The sequence below is a fragment of the Colletotrichum costaricense genome (genome assembly GCF_030867565.1).
Source record: "Colletotrichum costaricense strain IMI 309622 chromosome Unknown Scaffold_5.1, whole genome shotgun sequence".
Lineage (NCBI taxonomy): Eukaryota > Fungi > Ascomycota > Sordariomycetes > Glomerellales > Glomerellaceae > Colletotrichum > Colletotrichum costaricense.
Window position 1 is genome coordinate 2,107,684 of NW_026848234.1, and position 22,255 is coordinate 2,129,938.

At 54.4% G+C, this 22,255-nt stretch overlaps 8 protein-coding genes across 8 annotated transcripts; 3 read left to right on the top strand and 5 right to left on the bottom strand.

Moving 5' to 3' along the window:
- Positions 1-659: 659 nt before the first annotated feature.
- On the bottom strand, positions 660-2,248 carry CCOS01_05833 (agmatinase 1; the record flags this gene model as incomplete). The annotated part of the gene is made up of 8 exons (XM_060454009.1): positions 660-794; positions 864-979; positions 1,036-1,338; positions 1,390-1,619; positions 1,670-1,753; positions 1,816-1,906; positions 1,958-2,054; positions 2,108-2,248. The coding sequence occupies 8 exons, from the start codon at positions 2,246-2,248 to the stop codon at positions 660-662; spliced, it is 1,197 nt and encodes a 398-aa protein (XP_060315781.1).
- Positions 2,249-2,658: 410 nt separating this feature from the next.
- On the top strand, positions 2,659-3,117 carry CCOS01_05834 (uncharacterized protein; the record flags this gene model as incomplete). The annotated part of the gene is made up of 1 exon (XM_060454010.1): positions 2,659-3,117. A coding segment is annotated over one exon (459 nt), but the record flags the coding sequence as incomplete, so codon positions are not given.
- Positions 3,118-6,885: 3,768 nt separating this feature from the next.
- On the top strand, positions 6,886-9,984 carry CCOS01_05835 (uncharacterized protein; the record flags this gene model as incomplete). The annotated part of the gene is made up of 1 exon (XM_060454011.1): positions 6,886-9,984. The coding sequence occupies one exon, from the start codon at positions 6,886-6,888 to the stop codon at positions 9,982-9,984; it is 3,099 nt and encodes a 1,032-aa protein (XP_060315783.1).
- Positions 9,985-10,647: 663 nt separating this feature from the next.
- CCOS01_05836 (glucose N-acetyltransferase 1) lies at positions 10,648-11,605 on the bottom strand (the record flags this gene model as incomplete). Its single annotated transcript, XM_060454012.1, has 6 exons — positions 10,648-10,910; positions 10,973-11,038; positions 11,125-11,265; positions 11,358-11,459; positions 11,531-11,536; positions 11,596-11,605. 6 exons carry the CDS (start codon positions 11,603-11,605, stop codon positions 10,648-10,650), a joined length of 588 nt encoding a protein of 195 aa, XP_060315784.1.
- A 236-nt stretch (positions 11,606-11,841) lies between these two features.
- CCOS01_05837 (endoplasmic reticulum vesicle protein 25) lies at positions 11,842-13,198 on the top strand (the record flags this gene model as incomplete). Its single annotated transcript, XM_060454013.1, has 4 exons — positions 11,842-12,354; positions 12,530-12,656; positions 12,803-13,106; positions 13,180-13,198. Coding segments are annotated over 4 exons (963 nt in total), but the record flags the coding sequence as incomplete, so codon positions are not given.
- Positions 13,199-13,891: 693 nt separating this feature from the next.
- On the bottom strand, positions 13,892-14,828 carry CCOS01_05838 (uncharacterized protein; the record flags this gene model as incomplete). The annotated part of the gene is made up of 2 exons (XM_060454014.1): positions 13,892-14,451; positions 14,579-14,828. 2 exons carry the CDS (start codon positions 14,826-14,828, stop codon positions 13,892-13,894), a joined length of 810 nt encoding a protein of 269 aa, XP_060315786.1.
- Positions 14,829-15,908: 1,080 nt separating this feature from the next.
- CCOS01_05839 (uncharacterized protein) lies at positions 15,909-17,572 on the bottom strand (the record flags this gene model as incomplete). Its single annotated transcript, XM_060454015.1, has 3 exons — positions 15,909-16,347; positions 16,401-16,569; positions 16,621-17,572. 3 exons carry the CDS (start codon positions 17,570-17,572, stop codon positions 15,909-15,911), a joined length of 1,560 nt encoding a protein of 519 aa, XP_060315787.1.
- Positions 17,573-18,714: 1,142 nt separating this feature from the next.
- Positions 18,715-20,521, bottom strand: CCOS01_05840 (bZIP transcription factor; the record flags this gene model as incomplete). The annotated part of the gene is made up of 3 exons (XM_060454016.1): positions 18,715-19,033; positions 19,093-20,311; positions 20,437-20,521. The coding sequence occupies 3 exons, from the start codon at positions 20,519-20,521 to the stop codon at positions 18,715-18,717; spliced, it is 1,623 nt and encodes a 540-aa protein (XP_060315788.1).
- Between the last annotated feature and the right edge of the window lie 1,734 nt (positions 20,522-22,255).

Here is a 22,255-nt window from a genome sequence, read left to right on the forward strand (position 1 = left end):
ACTTAAAGTCCCTGTCGCGATTATGGAGGCCGCCCCGCTGCTCCCGGAAGGTGCGGGTCTGTGCTTCTTCTCCCAAGTCTTTACGCAGTAAACTTGTCCAGAAGCTCTGGATAAGGCAGACTGTGAACATTCCGGTACAGCAGCACGACGCGTCGCGTTTGGAACGCGGTGGCCTGAAATTCCAGCTGTGGGCTTGCTGTCGAGGCGAGGGGTAAAGCAAGGACCGTGGAAATATTGGGTTCCATCAGCTGATGCGGCAAAGCTGTGTCAATCGATGAAAGCATGTGTCGTTTCTGCCGTTGAGGGTTAGGTAGGCCAAGTTCACTTGGATGCTCGTGACTCTTGCTTGAGCACGTATTGCTGCAATTTACTATCCATACCTTCGATGTGGACTTGGCTGTCTACTAGGATGGTCTGGAGCCATGCAGATGGGTTCAGATACTCTTCAGATTGAGAAATCATTCATTCATTGACTACATCCAACGCACACCTATGAACCGCAACATCCACCAACTTTTGCAGTCATAACTCCAACCTCCGACGACGCCTGTACCTTCCAGAGAACCACATCCCACCATGATTGTTTCTCAATCCCCGCCTTTCCTTTGGGAGAGAGCTGTCTATTTTCTTCCTCGTCATCATGCTGCAATGCTTCTCCCTCAAAGCTCCTCGTAGACCTCGGTCTGGTTAACCATGGCGCTGAGGGGGCCGCGCTTGACCATAATACTCATGATCTCATAGAGCGCATCAGCGGCGGCCATGGTAGTATGCTCGGCGTTCGTATCGTAAGCAGGCTATTGCCCATGAATTAGTCTTCTGTTATATTGTCCCCAGTAGCAATAGCATTCACGAAGGAAACTTACAGCAACCTCCACGATATCAGCAGCAATCAGGTTGAGGTCCTCCAATCCACGAAGGATGGTGCGAAGCTCGCGAGTGGACCAGCCACCCGTCTCAGGGGTGCCGGTAGCGGGAGCGACTACGCGCCACGGTTAGCTAATATTCTTTGAACGTTTCACACATTTGATCACTTACAGGCAGGGTCAAGAGTGTCGATATCCAGAGAAAGGTAGACGGGGTTCTTTGTGCCGACGCGGTCAATAATCTTCTTAATGATGCCATCCGTGCCGATCTTGTCAATTTCGCGAGCCTCCACGATCTCGAATCCGCAGTATCCATCGTTCTCGTAGTCACTAGGGCCGCTGAGCGTCGTGCGGATACCAGCGTGGATGTTGGAGTCGTTGCGCAGCAGACCTTCCTGAGCGGCATGGTAGAAATAGGTACCGTGGTTGATGCTGGCAACTTCCGAAGGAGAACCGCCAAAGACCTTGGGGCGCCCTGCAAGATGTAAGTCTCCCTACTTGCGCCTTCGGGGATCAGTTGACTTACAGGTATCAAGATGACTATCAAAGTGAATGACAGACACGGGACCGTAGGCACGGTTGATAGAGCGCAGCAGGGGTAGGGTGATGGTGTGGTCACCACCCAGGGTGATGACACGAGGCAGGGTGCGCTCGTTCTTCGCAGGTCCCTTCTTCGCCGCATCTGTGGCAGGCTGGCGCGAGAGGATTTCAAAGTGCCCCTCTTCGATCTGGTGCAGAGCCCACGTATTGTCGTATCTTGCCTTGAGTTAGCAAGCGGATGAGCAAGGTACGTGGTGGCTTCTCACGATGTGACAGGAATGTCTCCGCAGTCCAGGACAGTAGCCCAACTGCTGAACGGGTTTGTGGCCAATGGCACATTGTAACCTCCGCTGTCCGGTGTAAGTATTCTTCCTCGCGCGGAACCAGCATCCCGGAGTAGACATAGACTTACTAGAGGTTCAGACGGCGCGAGCCCTGACGAATTCCTGACGGGCCAAAACGGGCACCGGGGCGGTATGAAGTACCAGTGTCAAAGGGGGCTCCTGCGTGGTGTAAGTGCCATTCACAGTCGACTGCTCTCCGCCCTCACTCACCGATGAATGCAATGTCATACTTGACGTTCTTTGCGCCGAGGCATGGCTGGTACGGCAGGCGACCAAACGTGGAAATGCCCGAGAATACAGAGTCGGCCTATAATGTGTAAGACAACGCTCGAGGGCCGGGTCAAAGGCGTTTCTAAATACCTGAGTACCGCCATCACCCGGGATCGTGTTGTACCATAGGGACTGATGAGGCCCGGACATGGACTTTTGGTGGTCATCGTGGTCTCCGTGACCATAAACGGCCGCCACAAGGCAGAGTGCGAGGATGCTTCGAGAGACCATGGTGCTGACAGTTGACGGTATGGTGATTTCAAGTTGCAGCTATTGCTCGGGACAGATTTAGGAGGTCATGAAGGGGAATGGCCTTGACTTTATGAATCTCGGCGAGCTGCAAGGTCCCGTTCCATGTCAGAAGCAGATTGGCCAAAGTTCGACAGCTCTTCTCCACGCATGAGGTTTTATGGTGGGCATCAGGTATGGCCCCAGGACCGGCTCGCAAGCTTATCGTCGACGTATTAGCCACACCACAGGAACTCCCTGAGACGCTTACTGGTCAATGGATAGCCATCAGACGCAGTGTCGGTCAAAACGATTAACGTGTTGGCGTTAGGTAAAGACCAGGGGCCGCGGCAGACCGTTGCTGGCAGTGCGGGGCAAGAGATAAAGCTCCCTCCGTCCTTCTCCAATGCCATGATGCTTGCAAGATCAGCGAAGATGCTTGGTTCGAGCTTCGATTGGCTTCGAGTTTTGGAGTACCCGGCCACCGCACTCCAGACGAAGAACCCTCAGATCAAGCGGTGCTGCATGTAGTGACAGGGTTCTGCCTACTACCCAGGCAACAAGACGCCGTCGGCGAAGCCATTGCCGTGGGGAGAACGGTCCAAGTGTCTGTTCCTAGGATGCTAGGTCCAAGGATGGACGGTCTGGATGCTGTGAGCAGGGCGGGGTCAAGTTGGAGTGTTGTCGGTATTATGATGCAAACTCTGAACGAGATAAGCCAGAATCGGTTCCCCAGATGCACCTTCTGCAGGGCCTTCGGCCAGGTCTTGAAGAACAAGTCTGTAGCGTCGATGGCACCAACCCGGTTCCGCGGGGAAGCGCCTGTTGAGCTGGAACGAGCAGAGTCACCTCAGCCAATGGGATGGCCCTGAACAACATTAGTTCATGAGCCGTTGGGAGCGAAGAAGACTTCTCCGATCTCCAAAAGAGTCCTGGTTCTTCAGAAATGCATTGGTGAAGAAGGTTCCTCAAGATGGGAGTCCTCGTCGATGACGTGGGGCAAAGCAGCAACTCCCACGCGGGGCTGATAAGATAAAGCTACGGCACGCTAACACATGCAACCTGTGCTAGGCGCTTACCCGAATAGGAAAACAAGCAGTAACGGCCACCTCGGTGCACTTGCAACCCGTCATGCACACTCTCGCCTCTGGAGAAATCGACAACGGCGATGATATGCGACATGTTGCAAGGCCGGGTCCGGAGAGCTGATAAGCAAGGTACGACACTTGCCCGGAAGTCGGCTTCATCGGCGGCCTGTCATGACTTCTTGAGATCGATAAGGACGATATGTTATTCCAAGCATGGGCATCGACCACCGCCCAGGATCTCAGCTGTAGGTACTTAAAACCTGAGGGTTTCTTCTCCAAGCTGCGGTGAGCTGCACAGCTTACCTGCTCAACCGTCAACGGAGGATTGTCCCTTGCTCCGGCTCATCAGCACGTGCTGAGGTGCCGGTTCCGTCATGGCATCGCCGCTCATGGAACTTGGTCAGATTATCGACCCACACCGGGCCGACTCTCGCCTGACGAGGCCTGGCGTTCACGGCGGAGCCCGGGAGTGCTCCGCCCCGGCGCCATCCCGCGCCCGTTGAGCTTGCCCCGGCTGAAACAACCCGGATCCGGCACCTCTTCGACTGACAAAAATGCGCGGTACGGTCATATGTTTTACTGTTGCAGCGGAACATCGGCTGGACTCTGGAAACTTCAACCACGGAAGACGAAATACCCCGCGCGACAGCTTGTCAGAACAGCATTTGCCGAAGCCAGGATGATGACTGCGCAGTACCCACGGCACGGTCGCAATTTTCTTCTCTCTTTCGTTCTTCCTTCCTTTCTTTCTTCTCGCACCTCGGCGGGGCGAGCTGAACTATGGCTGCTGCTCTGTAATCATGGCAGCGCTGCCTATCGTATTTTTTTCTCCCAAGTCAATTTGCCGTCCCCGGCTCCCTGTGCATCCTTTGCAGTGGCTCTGTTTCCAAATCTGCACCTTGTCTCATGCAGCAAGCCGTGGCAGGTCGCTGATTCGCCTCGGGGTTTGTTGGAGGTCATGCAGGTCTGAGAGGAGGACGCCAAGTTGCACAGTTCTGATTTGTCTGGGGCAAGCACTGGGAAAAGTGGTTACGACTTCTTTGTTGCTGCATCTGCGTTGTTTTTGATTCATACGGGAGCCCAGATGGCGTCGTTCAACCAGGCACGGAAATAGCTTACCGCAAGATATGCAGCCTAAGAGATACGTGGGATGCCACGCCGGTCTTCTCTCAGCCAACTAGGAAGGATGCCTCATCAAAAAGTTTTGACACGCACAAGCTCTCAGAATCCATACCTATGGGCTGGAAAGTGCGAGCGACTCCCTATTGGGCGATGTGGCTTGCAGAACATGTGGCCGAATCGGTCGGAATACCTACTTAGGGCATGTTGGAGTTGGTGAGAGGGAAGACCCAAGGCGAAGACAGACGCACACGCACAAGAATACCTTCCGCACATACAACTGAGTACCTACTGAGGAGAGAAGAGGGGGGGGGGGGTGGTTCCGTGGGAGACAGAGACAGAAACAGGTCGGCAAGGGGAGAAAAGCAGGCGAGTACACTTAGCTACCTACGCCAGAGAGGAAAAGTTGGCATGGCTTTGCAGAAGAAGGAAACCACACGTGCAGCACGATGCAACCAATCGAGCAGGTTCTAACCTATGAACGGCCGTTGCGACCTTGGTGCAGGTTGACTTATTGGCGGGCGGACTGAGCCGGCCCCGTTTTTCCCGGCCGACTTGAGCCCGCGTAGTGCGCTACGGCGACAGCTGGGAACTTGGGATGGTGGAAGAGTTCCTCATTCGGCCCCCCTGGCGGAGCTACTGCTGCTGGGCCACACGCGTCTTACCTCTTGGTATCCTGGCAGAATTGTGCATCACGAGACGAACTCGATGCGACTGGACGACAAAAGGGGGGAGGGGGACGACGATATCAATAGTGCTCATACGGAGGAGAGAGTACGCAGTAGAGAACTGCAAGTGCAAGTATCTTGGACCATGGCTGGGGAGTGAAACAACTCTGTGCAAGAAGCTGTTTGCAATTTACTGGATACTTACCTTACCTTAACTTGAGGTCTCTTAGGTTTAGCTAGGAATACGTAAGTGCTGAGATAGGGCAGTTTGCCTGGCTGTTCGTTCCTTTCCCCGCCACCCGAATTTTCTCTCGCCAACTTTCTCTGCCTTCTTTTGGACTTGAGACTTGGAGCGCGACTGCTACCTGACAGGAGGAACCTACTAGGAATCTCCTTGACTCGGCAGGTTTGGAAAGGCCCCGAATCCACCGTCCACGCGGAACACGCACAGTTTGCGACGGGGCTGCCCAGTCTTTTTTCGCGCGCAGCCGTCAAGAAACGAACAGGTTGGACCCACGTACCATCGGACTGAGATGCGGCCCTGATGTACTTTTGCAAGCAGTTGTAGTAGAAACAGTACATTGGCCTCACTTCACCTCGACCTCTCTTCCTTACCTTACCTCACCTTGGGTACCTAAATACATGCCTAAGGTAAGGTAGGTAAGGTACCTTACCTAGGTAGGGTTCCTAGCACCTCAATGATGTAAGTATCATGTACCCATTTACCGGCGCGCAACGCCCCGCCATTCTTCTTTCTCGCACCTATCGCCAGCTTTCCTCCTCGCCCGCCTCTGCAACCCTCGGCCACCACCAATCTTCTCACATCCGGATACTTGCCGCTCCATCTCTGCTCTGCTCTGCGCTGCTCTGGTCTGCCCTTGTCTCTCTTCTCCCACCCCAGAGGCCAGAGGGCGCATTCTCTTCATTTGCGTCAGACCCTTTCCCGCCCTGCCAATCATCCTTCCCGTCTGTCTTTTTCACAACCGTCGACTTGTCTCCGTCGTCTCAACCTCCTGAAGCCGTGTCCTGCACCAAAATAGCGCCAGCGTCCGTCCGCAGGTTGCAGGAAGCCTTGGATCGTCCTCTTTTCCCTCCTTTTCACGCTTCCACCAAGCCCGGCTGAAGCGCTGCGTCAATCTCACATATCGTCCCGTCCTCTCTCAGTCTAGGCCCCCTACTCCTCTCCCTACGTCGGTCTGTGCGACTTGCACCCGATCGGACCGCATCCCACGCCCGAGTATTCGTCCTCGCCTTATCCCCCTCCTTCTGTTTCTCTTCACAGCACAAAACACGGGCCGTACATCGTGACCACTGCGACCACGTACTCTTTACCTCAACCAAAGAGATTCCGTCTCATATCGCTGGGTTGAACCAACTTGAGGATTGTGCTCCGTCTCATCGCTTCTGTTGTCTCTCTCTCAAGACTGCCATCGGTCACTGCACGCCACTGGACTCTGACGCGATTCACCAACCAAGTCTTTTCGATTCAATGTCTCACGCCTACCCTTAAGACCTTGACGTCTCAACCACCACCGGGTTTTTCATCTTCACCTTACTTCACTCGGCACTCCGAATTGTACAAAGTCGTACCGTCGGCCACTTGCTGCCTCATCTCAATCACGAACACGCCCATGAACTTCACTCTGCTCAGCATGCAAAGAACTCTGGCCCTCTCCCATCCTCGCTAACCTGCGAAGGGTCATCGTGTGTGCATTGGAAGCGCGTCGCATGCCTTTGGAACGCATTTCAACAACCGCCCTCTGAAATGGCTGCTGCTACGAGCCTCAACTCCACCGCCATGTCGGTTCGATCCAAGAAACAAGTATCGACCTTGCCTGCAGACGGCTTGCAGGCGCAAAGAATGTTCAAAAAGCACAAAGTACTGCCACACCCTAGGAGACATGCAAGCGACTCTGCGCATTCCTATGAAGTGCGGTCGACGCCTAGGAAATATGACCTCGACGTGGATGCCGTAGCATCGCAAATGCGAGGACCGCAACAGCAAAGCCCCCAGACGCTGAGACACCAACCTAAGCGGATAGGCAGTGGCCCGGATTTGCCTCCGACACCGCCTTCCCACTCGCGAACCTCATCGAGCACTCACTCGATCCAGCATCCAAGCCCAGCGCCCGCCGAACCTCATGCGCCGGAATCGCAGACACCAACAACTCCAGCGCGCGCCCCAGCCACTCCTCCGAACCAAAAAAGTCCACCAACGCCAGATGTGACGCCTCCTCAACCTGCTACTCGCCCCAAGGTTGTTCGACCGATACCTATCGACCGCACAGTATCGAAAGCTACTACCGTTGAATCGCGAACTGAGTCTTTCCGAACTGCCAGAGAAGAGCCTTTTTCCTCTGAAGAGGACTTGCAATCGACTGTGAGGCCAAATATCCTCTCAGCACGAACATCCCAGAACACGGTTCGTCGCGTTTCCGAGCCTCAGGTGAGGACGTCGCCTCCAGTTGGTTTAGGCCTGGGGCTGGAGTCACCTACTGAGGACCTTCCGACCCCCAAGGCTAAGGCAGACTTTGGTACCTTTGACGGAGAATGGGCCTCGAACAACGAAGTTGAACAAGAGTGGGACGACAACCTGGGCAGAAATGTCACGGTAAGAAAGAGGCGTACTAAGCCCGAAACCCCGCCGCGGACTGGAAGACGGAGGGTTGAAATCATCGAAGACCGCGTTGTCACACCGACAAACGCTGCCAAGGCAGTGCGCGCTATGTCCCAACGAGACAGGGCAGCCTTCTATGCACCTAGCGAAATCGCTTGGCCTAATACCTCAACCCCAGGGAAAACAGCTGACGCGGACTCTCGCAGGCTGTCGGGAATGTCTGCGAAATCTGCAAAATCAAATAAGTCGGTTGCGTCCACTATTGTTGAGGCAATCTTAGTCGAAGCTCCCTCAATCCCCCAAAGGAGGCAGACGCTCAGGCATGTCCGGAAGCAATTTGGATTAAGGGACTCAGGCTCTGATCTGTCTCCCCTCAGCTCTGCCACAAACTCGGCTATTCAGTTGGAGGGAAGCCCGAGGCGACCTAGAGCGCTCACTCGTCCTAGCGAAAGCCGTCATGACAGCTATGCCTCGAACACCACCTTCAATTCGATTTCAAGTAGCAAAGCACGCAGAGAAGTCTGGAAGAGCGGTGGCATTCCAGTCATTGTTGTCCCCGATCGTCGATCATCTAGATCTAGTCGGGAGCCGTCTCTCAGATCAACCAGCAGTAGACGATCCAAAAGAAGTACCAGTGTCGGTTCAGCGACTCGCACAAATGGTCCGAAAAGTCACGACTTGCCTACACCAGTATTCGAACGTCCAGGGCGAAAATTGCGCTCAATGTCCGAGTCAGATGGATCCGACCAACGCACGATTGACTATCCGCCCATCATCCCGAAGCGTTCTTCTTCTTTATCCGCTCCGACCAGCCGTAATACTTCCCGCGCTGGCTCGCTCACCGCGGAAAGCTTGAAATCTCAGAACGCTTTGTTGAATCAACAGCCTGGACATGAAACGAGGATACCCGCCTTGACCCTCCAAAGAGCGACATCCTCTGAGACTGATAACGGCCACCATCACCGAGACCATAAACTCAATGTGGACCGTCACGGTGACCCCTTCTTTGGTAAACGACTATCCACGCAAAATACGCCTTTCTCAGCAGCTTCGGTGGAAACAAGCGGTACTGCGCCCGAAGTGTCTGAGGCCAAGGCTGTGAGCTTGTACCCTCATCAAAACTCATCTGTGCTTGTCGTCAACCATTCCAACAAGCCGTCGGAGGACTCTGAGGATTCGCAGACCGAAAGAGAGTTGCCGCAAACGCTCCAGGGGCCGACGATTATCACCACAGGTCCAGACGGCGAGTGCCCAATCACACCCTCGCAACCTCAGCATTCCATGGACGACGTAGATTCACCGCTTCGCAATCCTCGCGCGGCTCCCCCAGTCCCTCCGATTAATCCTCCTGCGATTCAGTTCATCCCCGCGACGCCTTCGGGATTAACCCCCAATCATGAGAGACAACGCAACATGGGCAATTATTTCGAGGCGATGGAAGAGGAGCAACCTCAGCGGAGTAGATCTGTTATCAAAAGGGCATTGGTCCGACGACGCAACTCGGAGACGTACCCGCCCAAGAGTGGCAGACCTGGGCTCCTTACCAGAACCTTTTCTCTCACGAGAAGAGGATCAAGCTCTGGGGCTCGTGGTGACGACCACTCTGCTGTTGAAGAGCCATGCTCGTGCCCGGAATGCATGGCCCCGCCCCCCGAGGACGACCGATTGCATCCGCACTGGCGCCCTGCGTACTCGGATCAGGATGACGATGTGTGGGAGAGGGAGATGGAAGATGAGCCCATTAGCCAAGTCTATCGATACCCTCCCATTGACAATAGGCCAAGCCCGCGAAGACGTATTAGCGAGCGGGTGAAGAAGACGTTTGCAATCCTTCCTGCTCGCGGCGAGGATGACGTCTACTCTGGATCTCAAAACGAGCCTGACCGCCGAACCATTCGCCGGACAGACAGCGGGAATCTGCGGGTGATGAGACGCCGCGGCAGCCTCGACTCGCTCCGCGACCAATCCCCACCTACCTCGGGACCTTCCACGAGGCAGAACGACGATCGCGACGCAGACGGGCCCCCGAAACGAAGACGTCGTTTTTCGATCTCGGGCACTTTGGAAGGGTTGCAAAACCTGCCGCGACAGCTGAATGAGCGTAAGCGAGAGAAGAGAACCCAGGAGTTGAGGCAGAAGATCAGCGGGCCGCGCGAAGTAAGAGACGGCATGGGTGACGTCCTTCGACGGAACTCGTACCGTGGCCCCCCAAACGAACAAAACAGCTTACCGGTCGCACATTTTTGATGCGACTGCAACGTACAAAATTTCCCGAGTACTTCAGATGATGATCCTGTCTGGAGCACTTTTTTCAACGCGTAATATATCTGGGTATGAAGCACAAATGGAGGGTGCTGGAGGAAATGAATTGGGACCCATCACGACTGCTACGAACGAACGCTTTTTTTCTCCATTTTTACGACTACAGAAGCCTGTTAACGACACAAAGAATTGCTTTCTTCGCGGATTTCGGAGCTGATGACGGAGGGTTTGATGACAAGGTTTCCCCACTATTTGAGACTTTGACGACGATATTGATGACAATGATTTTGGGACGGGGAATCGGGGTTTTGATGAACGATTGAACGCGCGCGCTGCCTGCTACAGATAAAGAAGGACGTCTTATTATTGTATCATATAGAAAAAAAAAACTGTACGTCAAGATACCATTTAACTCAGCGTTTCGGAACGAAACTTGCTTGACCGCGTTTCTCGGTTTTGCAGGATGAGCTTTTGCTTCCATGTGTTTGATTGAATGTGATATAACCATGCCCGTGTCATGAAAAACCTAAGTTTTGGATACACCCTTTTGCCCTGAATATGACGCCTAAACACCAATCCCACTTGTACCAAGAAGACACACGCCCAGATAATGCAGTTTGCCGTGGACGAAGACAGCCGCAAAGCATTCTACCGCCTGTCCTGACCTGGAGGTCCACCACCGGGCGGAAAGGCACCAGGAGGTCCAGGTGGGAACGCGCCGCCGCCCGGCATACCGGGAAACTGGAAGTTGGGGGGCAGACCGCCCGGCGCGCCCGGGGGCGGGAAGGGGAGACCGGCTGGGAGACCGCCGGGCGGGGGGAACGGTAGGCCTCCTGGGGGCATTGGTGAGCCGTTGGGGCCCGGGGGGAAGGGGGGCATGGGTGGCATTCCGCGGCCTGCTTGTCCTGGGGCTATTGGATATTTTGTTAGTTTGTGAGGGAGCTATCAAGAAGAGGTTCATGGTGGAACCTACGTGGAATCATGCCTTGAGGGAAGGGGGGTGCGCCGGCGGGCATGCCGGGGAAGGGAGGGGGGACACCTGGAGAGAGGGAATCAGGTTAGTACTCGGTGCAATGGACCCGTGGCTATAGCGGCGCTGGAAGGGGTGGAGAGGTATATACGAACCTCCTGGGAAGGGGAAGGGCGGCGGGAAGGCGGATCCGGGCTGGTTTTGTGGCAGCATTGGGTTGTTGTGCGCTTGGCCTTCTGCGGCGTAGGAGGAGGTGATGGAGTCGATGACGGACTGAGCCTTTTCGTGACCGATTTCTGGAGAAGAAAGGGGGCATGTTAGCTTTCATGTGTCGTGGTGGTCGCGCAAGTAATGGGAAGAGGAGGAGGAGGAGGAGGAGGAGCCGTACGTTGGTAGTAGTCGACTACGTTGCGCAGGTGGTTTCGACCGCTGTTATGCGCCTTGCGCACGCTCATGGAGTCGTGCGTGAGGTACACATCGCAGTAATCGCCTAGAATCGGGGAGTTCAGGTCAGTTCGGCTGAGTGGCTTCGCGGTCGATCGGGGTTTGATTGAGACGTACAGAAGACTGTGATCTCATGTTAGCTTGGTGTTTGCAAAGATACTTGGAGGAGGGTCGGGACTTACACTTGGGCATCTTGGTGGTAGTCTCTCTTTGACGAGAAGAAGCTGTATTAGATTGGCGAGGTTCCGATCAGACGGCAGTTCAGTCGGCAAAAATTGTGTTCCTGAGGCTGTAATGCCGCTTTTGTCGCATCGCGATATCGAAGAGCGGCCGACGCGCCAAACGCCACACCCAAAAAGCTGCGAGGCTGTCGCTCTCACGTGAGTGCCAAGGTACAAGGCTGCCCCGCCCACCGAGCCCAATTGGCCAGAGTGCTTGACCTCTACCCGTCCGACAGGGGTCTTCGATGTGGGTCCAGGCCTTTTCGAACGCGACAGATTTCCAAAAATCCCCAAAGGTGGTTCCTAGAGGCCCATAGCTCTCCTATCGCAGTTGTGTCCTCGTTAGCCCAGGGAGCTCCTTTTACGACGCAATTCCCAACAACCCACGCCGGCTGTTCTCCCCGCCCGCCCCTTCTCCTCCTCAACCACGACGGTCCCGACATTCGAATCGACCGAACCCTTTCTCAACTTGTCTTCGAATCTGATACGGAAATCTGCGAATTAGCTATGGCGCCGACGACATCATTGCTGCGCTACCTGTGCGGTCTTGTGCTACTCGCTTGCTGCGCCCAGGCGCTCAGGTTCGATCTGCATGCTACGAGCACCCACGAGGGCAAGAAGGAGCGATGCATTCGCAATTTCGTCGCTAGGGACACCTTGGTCGTCGTCACGGCTATTGTGGATGGTTCAAAGGGTGACGGCATGACTGTCAACATGCACGTATGTGGCCTCAACTGCTATCCCCCCTACGCCATCTTCCCCGATATTGGGACTTGATCTGAGAAGAGATGGAAGCTCCACGGGGATCGAAGCGGGATAGCAACAAGGGAGAGGATTGGGGGAAAGAGGAAACTGGTCGCAATGACAGTTTGGCTAACGATGGGTGACTCTCTAGATCAAGGATGCTGTTGGCAACGACTACGGAAAGCCCAAGGACATTGCAGGCGGCGAGAAGCGTGTCGTCTTCACCTCTCACGCAGACGCTGCCTTCGACGTTTGCTTCGAGAACATCCTCTCTGGCTGTACGTCGCACCCACTCACCCCTACAACCAGCCACATCGCCATGTCAATGGCTTGAACCCTCCACTTACCCAGTTGCTTTTTACCACCCTTTTGCACGAAAGGGACAAGAACCAAGAAAACTGACGAGAGTGTCCCAAACCAACAGCCGGCCGCAGCGGCGCAACGAGTCGCCACATTGAGCTCGACATCGACATTGGCGCCGACGCAAAGGACTGGAACGCCATCCAGGCGACGGAGAAGCTCAAGCCCGTCGAGGCGGAGCTCAGGCGCATCGACGAGCTCGTCAGCGAGATCAACACCGAGATGGACTACCTGCGCGCCCGCGAGCACAAGCTGCGCGACACCAACGAGAGCACAAACACCCGCGTCAAGTGGTTCGGGATCGGCACGACGCTCATCCTCGTCGGACTGTGGGGTTGGCAGATTATGTACCTGCGGGCATACTTCAGGTTTGTTGTCTGCTCTCTTTTGCTGTGCTCTCGGAGAAGCTTTGGACATGCTAACCGTGTGATGCTATGACAGATCCAAGCACCTGATTTAAACGCCATATATCGGTGAAGTGAAAAGGAAGTCAGCCAATGGCTTGCCAATAGCGTAAAGGAGTTACGGAAGATGAGAGATGCTGCGCCGCCGCACAGCGGTGATGATGAGAGTCTCTGTGATGCCATCGGAAGCATCAAAAACCACCTCGGGGGTTTCGGGTGTGTATTAGTGTATGCATACATACGACGGTCACCATAAAAGTCATGAATGATATAACGCAGATTACATTACAGCATTGTGTTTATGGCATGTTCATGATTACTTGGATGAGGCTGGCAAGTAAGGTGTACCTGAGTTAAGGTGTATACCTGCAATTTCGTCCGGTCCCAAGCGCTCAGTCTTTGTTCCTTGGACCTTGTACACTGTTTCAGTAACACGTCTATTCCGGAGACTCTGCTAGCAGCCTCTAATCGCTGTCAAATTACAGATGTGTACGATATCACTCCATGTGCCAAGAGCTTCCAACAAAGCCTTGCTGTGAGCCCCTCCACCTCCCGAGTGAACGTTATCTCTCTCCGCCCCATACCATGCAATGAAGCTTCCAATGAAGCCGTTTATAATGTACCATGCTGCCACAAATTTTGCCCTCTCCGCCCAAAAGAATATTTCCTGATAGATATTGGTACAATGTCTCAAACCTCTTTCCCCCAAACTCGTCGGCGCATATCTCACAGCGAGATCTACAATCTCTCTAGTTCTTGCCCGCGCTATCAACGTCAAACAGAGGCGGCATAAACCCAAGCCCACCCTCCTTGCGCTCCTGCACGTCCCGGTGCACACCAACAGTCCCGTCCGCACGCCGGCTCCGCACGTGGGCCCTCAGCATCTCCAAAATCTCACTACCCTGCCATCGCACGGGCACGGGACGGTACTGCGCCTTGAAAGAGCCGACGGTGTTGGCCCACTCGCCTGGGACGTCCTGCGTACGGACATCCTCTTTCGGCTTAGAGGTCTTGCCGGAGTCGATTGTCGAGGCGGCGCCGGAGCCGACGGGGCGGTAGGATTCTGCCGCGTTGACGGTGGAGGAGGCGAGCGTGTCGTTGGAGGAAGAGGCGGACGACGTCTTTGTAGTCGAGGCCGAGGCCGAGGGGGCTTCTTCCTGGGTGGCCCAGTAGTAAATGTCCCAGTCGTTCTCGTCGAGGAAGAGGTCGTACTGCGCCATTTGGGACTTTGTCATGTGCGGGAGGTGTTCGTTGGCGAAGGTTGACATGAGGAGGTCTGATTCGAGGGTTCCGCGCTTGCGGGACTGGTCTGTTTTTTTTTTCGCAGGGCAATGATTAGTTCTTGGGATCTTACTTTCTGCATAAATTTGTTTTCTCTCCCCATCGTTCCCTCAACAAGAGTCGAGTAAGAAAAAACGCCGAGGGAAGGCACTCACAAAGAAGACGGGCGCGCATGGTCCGCTCGTCCTCGCCCTGACGCCGCAGCGGCTCGACGCGGAACTTGATGCCCTCGAACTCGCCGACGCCCAGCTCGCTGTTGACGGCGGACTCGGTGTAGACCGGCGGCTTGTCGGCGAAGCATCTGCGGAGGATCAGGGGCGGCGCCGCCGCCGTCGTCGTGGGTGCCGGCGCCGTGACGCGGAGGCGGCGAGCTGCCGGGCGGAGAGCGCGGGCTACTGTCGACATTTTTTTTTTTTTGCGATTTGATTCGAGGTGTTGGTTGGAAGAGAATAGTCGGTTCCGACGTTGCGCTTGTGCAAAGTCGAGGTTGTCGGTGGTGAGAAGGGTGTCTTGGGGATTTGTCTTACAAATTGGACGCTGTGATAGGTGCGTAGTTGGTTTTGACGTTACCGAGGTAGAGGGGGAGGACGAACAAAGCAACTACTTCCCGTCCGTAATTCGCCTCGAAAACTGTACAAGACCCTTGATTTCGATGCAGCAATAAGAGCTCGGACCGTGGGAAAATAATCACCGTATATCACGGATATCAACACTGTATGACGGTTCGATCTTGACGTGCACGCGGAAGTGGCTTGGATCGTGCACAGTACACTGCATTGGCAATGCAGATAATAAAGGCATTGATAACAGGGTCCTTGCGTAGTTCCTCACTATCCAGATCGGAATGAGTCAAGTTTCCTCATTGGCACCGGGATAGAATACGGAGGTGCGGGGACTATTTCAGGGTCTTGAGATAGCATTCCGATAGTGATACCGAAAAAGCTTGGTTGTGTTGCATGGCTGACAGTTTGAAAGGATAGTCGAATAGAAGAGAAACGCGCCTCACATTGCGACTCTATCAAAAGTTCCTCAAATATCAACGTTGATCCCATCCGGCCCAACACGGACGAGCCAAAACATTCAAGAACGACATCATCACAGGACCATACTACAAAAACGCGGGTAGCGAAAGAACATGTGGGTATTTGGCTAAATGAAAACTCCGTTCGAGATGCAGTCTGTACCTCTCAAATTCCATCCCCAAAAAGCCCGCCTCCAGCGCCGATTCCATGCCAAGACAAGCATCGAAAGAGAAGGAACGAAAACGGTGTGTGTCTGCCAGTCACCCCCAGAGATGGCCCCCATCTCGATAAACAACCCCCTTCGAGGGCAGCCAATTCAAAAAAGAGAGGAATAAACCTCGCCGCCCACCCAACCACCACAATTTCATATCAGTCATTATACCCCCCCTTCTCAAAGGTCGGTCGTCATTAAAGAAAAAGGAGAGAAACGGCGGCGTTGTGTGTGTAATAGCAATCGTTTCCTTTATTCCCCGCCCTCTGGTAATATCCTCCCCAGGCTGCGGAGCACCTCCATGACGGGCATCTCCTTGGTGCCCGCGTTGGCCTTTTCCCTCACCTCCCGCTCCTTGAGCCGCGCGGCGCTGAGAGAGAGGACCTTATCCGCCTCTCGGCCCGCCGTGTCGACGCGTTGGGAGAGCTTGTGTATGCCGTCCGCGAGCTGGTCCACCTTAAACTCCAGCGTCGACTGCGTGTTTTGTAGGCGGGCGAGCGTCTTGGCGCGGACATTCTCAAAGGAGGATGCCGGGTCGGTGAGCCAGCTCAACATTTCTGCCTCATTCGGCTCGAGGATGGATGCGTCGGCCGCTGTTGCTGTTTGTGCTGTGTCTGTTTCTGAGAAGAGTGGCGGGATATCCGGGCGCGGTTTGTTGAGCGCCAGCCATTTCTTCTTTTCTAGTTTTAATCTATGATTGGTTAGTCCCTGCATCCTCATGAATCGGGTATTCGGAAAATGTACCTTTTGACTTTTTGTTCCAGTTGCTCGATTTTCTCTTGATGTTCAAGATTACGCGGGTTTGGGAGGTAGACTACAGGCTTCTTTGGCCCCTGTTCTTCTCGGCTGAACCAGTCTGAAAATTCTGACTTTGTAGAAAAGTCCTTCAAGAGCTGTTCCTGAATATAGCGAGCTGGAAAAGTTAGCTTGGGCACGGGTTTTCCAGGTTTCAAATTTTACTCACCACCCAAAACAGTATTGGAATCTGTCTGGCCATGGGGCGGTTTTTGCAGTAATGCTCGTTCGCCACACCACGTCAAAAGCTGCTTCATCCGTCTTGGTTCCATGAGACCCTCCGACTCAATGTGCTTGTAAAATTCTGCAGTTTCAACCTCTCGGTGGGGTATCGCGTTATGCCCACTCTCAATCAGCGAACTTGCTCTCCGGCCGCGCATACCCGTGCTGCTCCGACGATTCCCTCCGCCCTTTTTCCTCATTTCCTTGTTGCGATTGATAACTGGCGTGTCACTGACGGGAAGCGTGATTTTTGCAGACTCGACTGGTTCCTCAATGGCGCGTGGCGTCCGCCGCCTATCCGGCTCCGGCTCCCTCGGTGTCGCGCTGTCAACTTCATCGTGCTCTTCCTCCTCCTCCGGGACTGGTTCCGGTGCTGGTTTCCTGACAGGCTTTGCCTTTTCTGTTTTCCCAGTCGAGCTGCGCGTGCTTCGGCTCGTCGTGCGCTTAGGCGGAAGCAGTTGTAGCTCGTCGTCCTCCGCCGGCTGCGTGCTCGCTGTCCGTCGCGTTCGCGGCTTTGATGATGTCGCTGCCTTTGGCGCAGCTACTGGTGATGAGGGCTCGGGCGCCTTCGCTGTCGCCGAAGCGCGTCCTTTTGCTGGCCTTCCTCTTCCAGACTTTTTCGGGGGTAGTGGCGCGGGTTCAATTTCAATTTCCGGTTCGGGCTCTGGCTCGGGTTCTGCGTTCTTAACTCGCTTCGATTTGGATCCGCGCGTGAAGTGGAAGTCGCCATCCTGCTCGTCGTAAACCGATGAAGCTGCGCGTCGTTTTAGCATCATCCTTGCCGCCTCCCCGCGCTCCTCCAACTCACCCGCAAGACGCTTGCTTTTCCTTCTCTCTGGCTGCTCGTTGCTCATGCTAATGACTTGCAACGGGTGACGGGTGCGAATGACGGTCGTCATGGATGGCGCGTTAAATGAAGCATGCGGTCGAGAGACAAAAGGTGGCGCTCGGTGTAGGAATCGGAAAGTCGCGCCTCGAGGCAATCGAAAAGCGCGTCAATTGGCGCGTCAAAAATCCCAAGCGAACAAAACTTTGGTGCGGTCTTGCGTATTTCCAATTTTGTGAGAAGTATGGTCTCCGGGGCGCTGTCGTGATTTTCGCGTTTCGGCGGGTGTGGTAGTCGGCGGCGCGAGACGAAGTTGGGGTGGTCCTTCTCTGCGATGTTGTTTACAAGAGTGAGGGATGGTTTACCCGGAAGGTTGCGCTAGTCCGTTTTGGGAAACCCCTCTCGACCACTCACAACCCTGGAACACGACTGCCTCACTTACATCACTTCCATACGTTACCTTAGGTAGGTAATGGTTCCACTCACCACTGTCGACGGATTGTCCCGATGCCTAGCTATCTATACCTTATTCAGTCATAGCCTGGTTTGCGGCTCATCGTGTCTAGGTATCCTGGGCATGGTGGTGGCCGTTTGCATGTACAGAACCATAAGTTAAAAATTCATACACATTCGTCTACGCACACATCATCTCAAGACTCATTATGGGGCGAAATCTCATAAATTAAATGACCACGAGGCGTTGCCGTTCATGCAGCTCTTGTTACCATTGCTACTATAAATCCAATCAAAGCAATCAGCTAGTAGAAGATGGCTTATTCCCATCAACCACCCCTCGACGCCTACACCCTTTCAAATGACTTGCCAACCCTTGAACTCCTTTTGATGTATATGCCCAGTATCTAGCCCTTCCAATGATGGACTGATACGATTGCAGCAAGCCAATGACGCCTGCCAAACTCCCCACCTCCACCTGCTCAAGGTAAACTGCCTCTGTTACTAGGCAGCTTCTCCATGGTTGCTTGCAACCCCGTCGTAGAAACGAAGTGAAGATATTGGCGCCAAAATGTCGTATATAATGATGATACAGTTGAGCCGTAAGATATGACTAGGCCAGAGAATGGAACAGCATGAAAGTCGTAGTCTCGATGTCGCCATTTACTATCCGAGACGGACAACCTCAACGGGTTGTTATTGATGGATCGAATCCTCCAACTCCTCATATTCGAAATGATTGTTGTACAAGGCTTCGTCATCCTATGAAAAGCGGCGTTGCACACCCTGGCCCGCCGCCAAGACTTGCTGGTTGGGAATAGGAGCGGCCATGCCATACGGATTCATCTGGGGATTGAATGGCTCCATGGCCTGTTGCATGAAGGCGCCGTGAAGGCCTTGCTGTTGCGTGACAGGGCAGTCTTTGTGAGCCAGGAGTAATGTCTTCAAGTTGACAACCTCCTCACGCAACTGCGTGATCTGAGCTGTGAGAGCATCGTTCTCACTGCTGAACAGTTCAACTTTTGACTGGAGGTTAGCCAGCCACTGCTTCTTGCGCTGGCGACACTTGAGGGCGGCAACTCTGCATGAGGAGATTAGCGGGGTACCAACGGGAGCGACTTTTGGAATGTTGGAACTTACCTGTTACGTTCCAAAAAGTTCTTACGCTTCTCCTCGTCAGTCATCTTTGACTTTCCACCTTCACCATTCTCGTGTTTCATATCGTCGTCATCCGATTGACTATCATCCCCCATCATATCAGGAGGGGGGATGTTGTTATTCGGCTTTGATTTCTTAGCGGCAGGGGCCTTTGCCGGTGGCTCTTCAGCCTTTCTTCGGCCATTTGTCGATGCGCCGCCAGTCGAGTTGCGCTTGCCCTTGCCCCTAGCTGCGGGACGGGCTTGCTCGCTTTCATCCGACATGGCACTTCCGCCTTCGCTCACACCGCGGACTGACGACCCCGCGCCAACAGATCCAGCACCGTTAGCACTCATTTGAGGTGACGTGTTGACGCCTTGAGCAGGTGGCGGAGGTGGGTGAGCTTGAGATTGTGCTTGTGCTGCCGCGAATCCGCCGTTTGGAGCACCGTTTCTTCCCTGTGCACCTTGAGCAAGCATAAACAGACCGTTCGCTGCGTCGTTATCGTGCGGGTCGAACTGCTTTGCCTCAGTCTTGACAGCGGTTGCACCGTTTGGCATCTCCTGCGGCTGCGATGTCACAGCTGCCTGTTGCTGGTTATGGTTCTGTGTCTGATTTTGGGGTTGACTTTGATTTTGATTCTGGTTTTGATTCTGGGCCTGCGTATCACGCTTTGCAGCGGCACTTAACGCAGTGCGGTGGAAATCGATGGTGCTAGGCGTGGCACCACCACTGGCCAGCTGAGCAAATAGTTGCTGAGAGTTAGGGCTGGGGGCAGGGAACATGGAACCACTACCACCGGGAGTCAAGCCAGTTCTCAACGAAGATTCGTTCGGGGTCGGGAATCCGCCACGAAGGTGATGCGTATCGCTGAAGTAGTCACTGGTAGGACCTGACAACATGGCCGGGCTCAAAGGACCGGTTCGCAGAGAACCTCCTCCCCAGTTGAATGGAGTTGCGCCGCTACCAGGGAGCAACGAAGATGGCGAGGTCAGAGCAGCAACGGATGGCAATTTCGTACCACCTGGTGTCTCTGGCGCGCCTCCGCCGAAAGACTGCTCAAAAGGATTGGGCTCCAGACTGAGAGAGGCGGCTCCGGCGCCGAAGTAGTCGGGAGTATTTCCAGTCGTCTGTCCAGGTCGAGGGGGAGGGCCAAGAGGTTTCGCGCCGTCAGCATCGGGCTTCAAACTCGGGTCGGGTTGCTTCACTTCCGGAATGGTGTCTATGTTGTGGTAAGCGAGTGAACGACGACGAAGACGACGACGACAACGACGATAATAGCAGCAACGACGATGTCTTCCGGTGAAGAATCAGCGAGTAAGGGGATGGAGAGGGTGTCCGACTTACTTTGACGTGGGGGAGTGGCATTGTTGGACTGTTTGGGTGACTTCGTATCACCCCCGGTCGAGGCGTGGTTCGGTGAGGTCCCCATGATGACGACGATGATGTATTATATTTGGGGAAAGAAGCTGTTGACGTTTGTGGGGTGGACGCCAAAGGCAAAAGGTGACGGTAGCAGGGTAGGGATGATGATGTAGGTATGGTAGTGTTGAAAAAGCCAGATGAGGTCAGAGGAGGAGTTGGACACGCAGAAGAATAAGCTTAGAAAGATAGATCTGGGTTGGAAGCGATGAGAGATCGGGGGGAAACCAATCCGCTGCGCAGTACAGGAGGGACAGGCAAGGCAGTGATGGCGACGGCAGCAAAAGGTTAGCCGTCAGAGGCAGCAGCTACGCTATTGCAGCGCTCCTCTGTAATGGAAGCGGCACAAGAATGGAATGGCTTTCGACGATCGACGACGGTGGTGAGAAAAAAAGTTGTCTCTCTCCTTCTCTACGGCCGCCAGCAGGAAAGATGAGAGGTATTGCGTAGTTGTGGCCTCTGTCTGGATGCGTACCCGGGGACGTGCTAAGATGGGGGTGCAGAACGAGTATCGTTGTGAGAGTGAGATGTCGGGGGAGAAAAACGGCAGACGTCACAGGTCAAGTATGACGTTGCGCGGTGGTCGATTTTAAAAAAAAAAGAGCGAGGGCGCACGAAAGAAAAGAAAATGGGTGGGCGGCGGCGCACACTCTGACACCAAAACGCCCACGTCCATGTCCATGTCCCCATCCACGTCCAGTGCCCACCCCTTCCAACAACGACCCCCCGGTCCCCCGTTCAGTCTCTCAGGCTTCCTGTCTCTTTTCCTCTTGCGCGCTTCCTTCCTCTCCTTTCGCTATCCGTTGCTCCTGACCTTTTTTTCCTCTCTCTCTTCCCCCTTCCCCGTTCTGCGAGAAACGCTGGGGCTTTTGTGGAGAATGATTTGTCGCACTGTGCGCCGAATGCCCCGACGTCCAAGAACGGCTTACCAATGGGGAATGGTCCCACCACACCTGTCTGGCATTCCACCTCAGTTCAGCAACCTAACTAAGTACCTTTTCCAGGTACCTCTGCGGAAGGACAGGTACGTAGCGCGCATTCAACAATGGCGCGAGAGAAGGAAGGCAGGAACGGTGGAAACGAATGCTGCCTCGATTGCAACCGACATGAGGACTTGGTCATCACTTCGTCCTCGATCGAGTCCCCCTTCTCGCATTTCGCAAGCTATCTCGAGCGTCTGAATGGCTTAGTTGCCCAACTATCTGTACATGCTAGGGGTTCGACCACAGATCCTAAGGCGCCTTAGGTAGTCTCGGTAGGGCACTGTGACGGGAGTGTAGAGCGACTCAACATGTGTACCTTTATTCCGTACATCAGACTCCATCCCATCTTATCGCCTCAGGCGAATGACGGCAGACGAGCCTGCCGAAGCCGCGCACCATCTCGTTCGCATTCTCCATCTATGGACACATCTTTGCCTTTGAGTGGTCACTCTGTCTCTTTCGTCTTCGCCTTATCTTGATTTATCAGCTAAAGGAAGATGTAGAGACGGCTGTTGCAATGCCTCGGACCACAGCCAACACCACCATCATGTCTTGGCTCGCTGTTGAGGTCTTCAGACTGCCGTGAGGTAGAGCTTAGTAGAGTATGCTGAGTTTTCCCTCCCACGCTCGGCACGTAAATGTTTCTCTTCCACGCTGCTATCACCGTCCCGTCCTCCGTCAGCCTGATAGGTTATCCGCACTATACGGTATAGGTGGAAAATCAGGCGGTCGTCGCCAACACGGGCGGCGTATTTGCACAC